The sequence below is a fragment of the Brienomyrus brachyistius genome, chromosome 11, assembly GCF_023856365.1.
Source record: "Brienomyrus brachyistius isolate T26 chromosome 11, BBRACH_0.4, whole genome shotgun sequence".
NCBI lineage: Eukaryota > Metazoa > Chordata > Actinopteri > Osteoglossiformes > Mormyridae > Brienomyrus > Brienomyrus brachyistius.
In genome coordinates this window covers 17,019,964-17,026,841 of record NC_064543.1, presented here as the reverse complement: position 1 = coordinate 17,026,841, position 6,878 = coordinate 17,019,964, and the positions used below count along the sequence as shown (strand labels likewise).

The 6,878-nt window shown below is 46.5% G+C and overlaps 1 protein-coding gene across 1 annotated transcript; it reads left to right on the top strand.

Annotated features, from left to right (window-relative positions):
* Window positions 1-3,135, top strand: snai3 (snail family zinc finger 3). The gene is made up of 3 exons (XM_049030767.1): window positions 1-480; window positions 1,391-2,005; window positions 2,487-3,135. Exons 1-3 carry the CDS (start codon window positions 402-404, stop codon window positions 2,666-2,668), a joined length of 876 nt encoding a protein of 291 aa, XP_048886724.1. The 5' UTR covers window positions 1-401; the 3' UTR covers window positions 2,669-3,135.
* The last annotated feature ends 3,743 nt before the right edge of the window (window positions 3,136-6,878 follow it).

Sequence of the window (6,878 nt, the reverse complement as noted above, 5' to 3'; positions counted from 1 at the left end):
TATAGTTATGTGATTATTAACAACAGTGATCTTTATAGAAATTTATTATTTATCGTTGCATTTAATAAATTCTTTAAGTGGACCAGGGATTATACGAATTTAAAAATCAAACCGGCCAATGCACCTGTTTTGTTGGGGTATGCCGACAGGCGCTTTAAGCCCCGCCCCTTGCACTTGTCATTTCATTCTAATTGGCCAGACGGGCTGTTTATGCTAATTAGCCGCCAGACTGCACCTGACTCTCTCTACTCTACTGAAGAATGCGGAGCAAAGACAGCCTCCAAGTATCAGCTATTTATTCATCCATCCGTCCAGCCCCTCGTACATTTATTCTCACATTCTTGCTTTACCGCGATCACGACTGCTCCATAAACTAATTATCAAATAGGGGATTTCGTAAGATGCCGCGATCCTTTTTGGTGAAGAAGCACCTCAGTAACAAGAAGCCAAATTATGGTGAATTGGACTCAAAGAAAAAAGGTACAGCTCTTTTATTTATTTTATGACTAATTTATATGAACATATTTTTATTTTTTATTATGGCAAGCATAGCTTTAAACGAGTTATTTTCTCCCTTTTTAGTATCTGTGTGGTATACTGTATAATCTTTGATTTGAAGTTTCCCCGGTAGTTGTAGAAATTGTTTTGATGGGAGAACAGATATAAAATGACTTTTCAGTATGATTGTACACCTGTTCTTCACTTTTCACGCAAACTTATAAACTTAATTATAGAACAAGTTCGCGTTTCCACGCACGTACACTTACGCGCAAAAATATTTAAAATGTTAAGTACTGCCTACCCTAGTAACTCTGTTAATAAAAATAATAATGATGATGATAATATAATAATGATGGAAGGAACAAAAACGTATTGCAACGGATACTGCAAACGCGGTTGGAGTTCAGCAGGTGCAAAATCTCTCACACAAAAGAGGAGCTCATTGTCCGCCCCTCCTTTTGGGATCTTGAGGGTCCCATTAAGCATGTTGAAGAGGCTAATGTAGTACCCTTCGAAGCTCCTTTTCACTCCGAAATCCGCCTGAAATCCGCGTTCTTGTTCAAACCTAACCCGTGTATGTGAGCTGGACCTCGATTACATTTTATTGACTTAAACTATGATGATGACGTTTTTAAAATGAGAAGAGCGACCATTTTTAAGGTGCTCCTTGATATAAATCTAAAAAAAATTAGAAGTGGTTTATATTTTCTCATAATGCTTTAGTTACTCGGAAAATTTACGTTATATGGGGCTTTTTTCTTTAGGTTAAACTAGTGTTTTTAGGAAAATGGACAATATCTCGTCATTGTGAGACAACCTCCATTTAATTGAAAATGTTTTTAAAAGTCCTTAGTTAATATAGTAGTTGTACTGGTCTTTTTTTACACAGTAGATGCAGCCTCGCCACACTTATCAGAAGAAGCCAGATCTCCTCTGCCGTGCCCTGTCATCTGCAGCCTGCGGCCATTAAAAGACTGTGCGTCTGGGGCTGTGATGGCCGAATCGCCTGCTTCCCCGCCGGAGCACATGGCTCTCCCGGCGCCTAAGCCACCCCATTATCCGCATGTGAGCCTGGCACCAGAGCTGGCGTTCCCACACAAACTTGCTCTCGCTCCACTCGGGGATTCGCTTCCGGTCATGAACCTCCTGCAACACCCAGACACCAGGGTTTTCCAGCCCCCAGTGGAGTCCGGATTTCCCATGGAGCAGGGCGGCATCCCCACAAGCCTGCTGGGCCTGGTGCCTGGTGTCCAGGAGCATTTTGAGTGTCTGGGCTGTCGCAAGGCCTACTTCACCGTCTCGGGCTTGGCCAGGCACAGGCAGCTTCACTGCGAGTGGCACTGCCCCCAAGGCTTCAGCTGCAAGTACTGCAACAAGGAGTATGTCAGCCTGGGTGCCCTCAAGATGCACATCCGCACGCACACCCTGCCCTGCGTGTGCAAGCTGTGCGGCAAGGCCTTCTCCCGGCCGTGGCTGCTGCAGGGACACATCCGCACGCACACGGGTACGGCCAGCCAGACGCCAACTTCTCAAGCACCTCTGCGTGCCCCCAAATGCAGGGATAGTTGAGACAGCTTGCTTTAGAGTTCACGTCCGCCCATTTCAGAACTTATCGGCATTATTAATATCGAGAGTCATACTTTAGATAACGGGATTTCAAGTGCTGTACTTTACTCTGGCATTTCACATATGTGTACAGCTGGACACTGTACTGATCTTGTTAAGAACTTATGAGCAGCTGCAGACACACCTTGTGGGAACATAACCAGAATAACAATTTATAGACCACTAAGCTATTTTTGCTATTTTTATGGTGAATAGATTTGATAAGCTTTATTCATCAAGGGTTTATTGCTGAAGGTCTAATGAAGACCGGATATGTGAGCGCTATAAAATCTACCATACTGTGGTCTAAGGCAGTCAGGGGATGTGCATCAGATTTGGTGTTAAAATTATTTCTGTTTGTGTATGTGCCTCTATTCTAGGAGAGAAGCCATTTTCTTGCCCCCACTGCAGCCGGGCTTTTGCAGATCGCTCAAACCTGCGGGCCCACCTGCAGACACACTCTGACATCAAGAAGTACCAGTGTAAGAACTGTTCCAAGACCTTCTCCAGAATATCTCTGCTCTCCAAGCATGAGGAGGCGGGCTGCTGCCCTCTCTCATGACTCCGGGGGGGACTCCCTCTATAGGTGCCTCACAGTGGACTTAACCAATCGCAGAGGCAGGGTTCTGTCGATTGACACGTTTCTCAACCAGTGACTGCACTGATTTGTCCCCTGAATTTACCTGCCTGTTGTTGGTTGAAAGAGTCTCTCACGTGTGCCAAAAAATAGTTATTGTAGCAATATTGTAAGTTCTTGGAAATCTCACAGCTTCGATTGGGATCTCAAGAAAACAGAAATGCAATATAAATGACCAACAAAAAAACCTCATAGGTATGATATGGTATTTGGGGAGAAAAATTGCTCCTGTTGCATGATGCTAAAAGTTTTTTGTATTTCACAATAGAATGGTTTTATATATTTTCATATTCATAAATTGTTTTTAAGGGCAGATTGCTGACTTGAATGATTCAGCTTAATTTTACATGCTACTGTTTGTGTTTCTTGTATGGTATTATTTACAAAACACAATAATACTTTCATATTTTCCTATCTTACTGCATCTTTCTGGGTTATTTTGAATTATATTCACATTTCACAGTTTTGTGCCTTATGAAATACTACTGAACAGAGTATTGTATCATTACTTGAAAACTGAGAAAAAAGATTCCAATGTAGAGAGACATTTCTGGGGGTGGTGGTCTCACAACACTGGCTTGGGGCTTCGAATCCCAAGTTGAAAGTCTCTAAATTGCCATTAGTGTTCGTTTGCCTTACAGTGGGTCGGCATACCACTCCCCCATGCTGCCTGGGTTAGACTAGGATAAATGCTTAGAAAATTAATCTCTGAATGCTTCCAGATCCATGACATAATGCAGTGTCATTAATTTATGCAGTTTCCAACCAGTTCATGCTTCACTTACATTTGGTTTTAACATTGCACTTATTTATTTAGCAGCTGCCTTTATCGAAAACAATGTACAGTTGAGAAAGCAGAGTTAGCCACTCCTTGGAGCCATTGGGGTTTAAGACTTTGCCAACCACCAGACTTGAACCAGCAACCATCTGATGACTAGCATGACATAACAACCCACTGAGTCACCCCCACTAATGAGTTTAATTACGATAGTACATGGTGGTACACATTTCAGACACTGCTCATTCATTAGAAAGGATAATAATTAAGCGGGGCGGGGGGGTCATGGGGGGTCATCAGGCGAACTGCTCAGATCGACCTGCTATTGAGAAGCATATATTACATGATTGTGTTTGTGAAGCGCATTCCCAGCATACAGTTACTCTCCTATGCCTGGAAAGATGTAGGCGTTGTGAGGGTGGCGTCCCGGCAGTGTTCTGGCCTCCGAATAAAATCAGCACACGTCTCCTACGGGGTCCCAACCGACCCCGTGCTAGGAGACTGTGTAGACCAAGGAAGGGAAATGTGCAGCAGTTAGGGTTGAACTGGGTTCTGTTCACACCTGGGAATCTGTCTGGGCTCACATGGGGCTTGCTGGTCAGAAACAGGCGTCTGGGCGGACGCCATATTGGTGGCCCTGTCTGGGCTCTGTAGCAAAAACGGCCGAGCCTTTAGTGAATGAACGCTGGCTCAAACACCGCCCCACCACTTGGACACGTGCCCAGATGGCAGGAATTTCCCCCCTTTCGCTCTGCCACCCAAGCTGCAGATGGATCAGAAATGGGCAGGTAGCATGTGAACACGTGCTGAAAAGGGTGCATGCCTTGTCCCCCCCCCCCCTTTTTACAGGAGGCTCTGACATGGGCCTGGGACCCAAAATTATACCGCTTGCTTTCCCCGTCTAATTAATATGTCTTTTGAGGACAGCTGGGTAGGTCAATCTCGATCTAAATAAAACCGCGATGTTTCCCGTTTGTAACGGGGCATGGAAAATTCTTATTAATGCTTTTTATTGGCGGGTGGACGGGAGCCAGCCACATGCCACGGACAAGCCGTGCCAGGACCCCGAGCAGGCGGCTGCGGAGGCTACAGATGGGGGTTCGAGGGTGCACGGCATTTTGTAGTCGCTCGGCAGCCGAGGCCGACGCGGCAGTGATGGAGACACGCTTTCTGCTGTACGCTGAGCCTGCCAGGCATGTCTCGCGGCTGCCTGGGGGGGGGGGGGGGGGGGGGGTGCTGTTTGTGAGCCAGGTGTTTGTGTGACAGTCTGCCCTGCCATACACTTTGCCCAGGCTCACGGGCCCTGATACAAACTTGTCACGGATCACTGTCACCTACCTGCATGAAAGGCCAGGTTAAACACTACAGCAAATTAGAAAATTTGCATTCAATCTGCTGTGATGGTGTTCAGTAAAGACAGTGGTCTGTTCGCAGCCGTGATGCTCAGGGACACGCAGTCTAGCATCTATATCTCCAATTGTGAGTTGGACTCAAAAGTGGGTCTTGGAATTAAAGAAATACTTTTTTGGACTTCTTTTGTATTTTAACCACCGGAACCCCCTGTTCTGTGGATCTTGAGGTGAAACCACTTCAGAACCACTGATCTATATGAACGGACCTGGATTCTCCACACCTTCTCCTGTCAAGCACCTTGATAAAGGTGCGACCTCCTCCACCACCTCCCCCTTCTATGATTTTCCTGGAGTTAACCGTGACCATAACCCTTGTGCAACTTTAGTGCTATTGAACTGAGTAATAATATAATTTAAAAACTGATGGGGTGGGTGGGGGGTCGAGGTATGATTATCAATCAAGTGCCGGCGAAAGGAAAAGCGAGTTTCCAGACGAGGTCCCGACCCCTGTCGCCACGCTCCATGACGTTTGCATCAGCTGACATGGTGGCTCCTAACTTTAGCCGCTGTGACTCCACAAAAGACCCCGGGATGCTATAAATACATTGTAGCCATGCACTCTCTCCCCGTACAGCAGTTGACGGGTCCAAAATAGTGCCTGGGGGGCTATTTTGGACCCCACACTGCCAGCCGGGGGGACAGGATCCCCCAAGCCCCTAGAGAACTGGCACAGATAAGTGGAACCGTGCGAGTTTCCAATGCCCCATAAGCACCTGTGTCCGTCCCCCCCGCCCGCCCCCCCACCAACCTTCAGGGAACCATCCCGAGTTGGCTGATCCCTTGCACGTCCGCCCCCCACCCCCACCCCCACCCTACACATTCAGCTGCTGGGGATTTTCTTCCACTGCTCTCAGTCACCCAGTGTTGTATTTACCCCTCCTTCCTGTCAAAAAAAATCTGCCTGCTCAATTGTAATCAATCATTCCTGTGGGGAAAAATCTATTATGGGAGAGGGGGGGGGGTCAGTGAGGTGCTTGTGGAAACCACGGCACAACACATTCGTGAGAGGTGGAGAGAGGAATTGTCGAGCTGGAAATCCTGCAATTTGAGATTCTTCTCCATGTACGACATATTTACCCAGCTCTGGGTGAAGGGAGGCCTCCTCTCATTAAACTCCATCCAACCCACATACTGCGGATCCCTATATCCTAAGCAATGTCAACCTCTTACAGTTTCTCTCAATTGCTTTGGCACGTTTTATGAAATGTGCTTAACATTCTCACGACTATATGAGCATCTCTCAGAACAATTCATGAATATAGCACAACACTATAGTTTAGCTACAAAAGAATGTTAGAATTTTAAAGAATCTAATTAATCTGTTTTGACCAACAACACAAAAGCAACTGAAAATTATATCAAGTAATGACAATTGTACGAGACCCTTTGCATATATGTACTAATTTGGATTCGGAAAATACATTTGGAAATTTGGGGGCGGCATGGTGGTGCAGTGGTTAGCACTTTTACCTCACACCTCTGGGTCTCAGGTTTGAGTCTCCGCCTGGGTCACGTGTGTAGAGTTTGCATGTTCTTCCCATGTCGTTGTGGGGTTTCCTCTGGGTACTCCAGTTGCCCCCCATAGTCCAAAAACGTGCTGAGGCAAGTTGCTAAATTGCCTGTAGGTGTGCATGGTGTGTGAGTGTGCCCTGCGATGGGCTGGCCCCCCATCATGGGTTGTTCCCTGCCTCGTGCCCATTGCTTCCGGGATAGGCTCCGGACCCCCCGCGACCCAGTAGGATAAGCGGTTTGGAAAATGGATGGATGGATTTGGAAATTTGTGTGAAGCAATGAGAAATGTTATGCTGTGCAGAAGCGACATAATGATGTAGGGATCACACTCGTCATTATCCATCCATTTTCCAAACCGCTTATCCTACTGGGTCGCAGGGGGTCCAGAGCCTATCCTGGAAGCAATGGGCACGAGGCAGGGAACAACCCTGAA

Bases quoted from the DNA above. Each gene is read 5' to 3' on its own strand.
- snai3 (XM_049030767.1), top strand. From the start codon at position 402: ATGCCGCGATCCTTTTTGGTGAAGAAGCACCTCAGTAACAAGAAGCCA. The intron at 481-1,390 runs GTACAGCTCTTT...TTTTTTACACAG, and splicing joins ATTGGACTCAAAGAAAAAAG to TAGATGCAGCCTCGCCACAC. The intron at 2,006-2,486 runs GTACGGCCAGCC...CCTCTATTCTAG, and splicing joins ACACATCCGCACGCACACGG to GAGAGAAGCCATTTTCTTGC.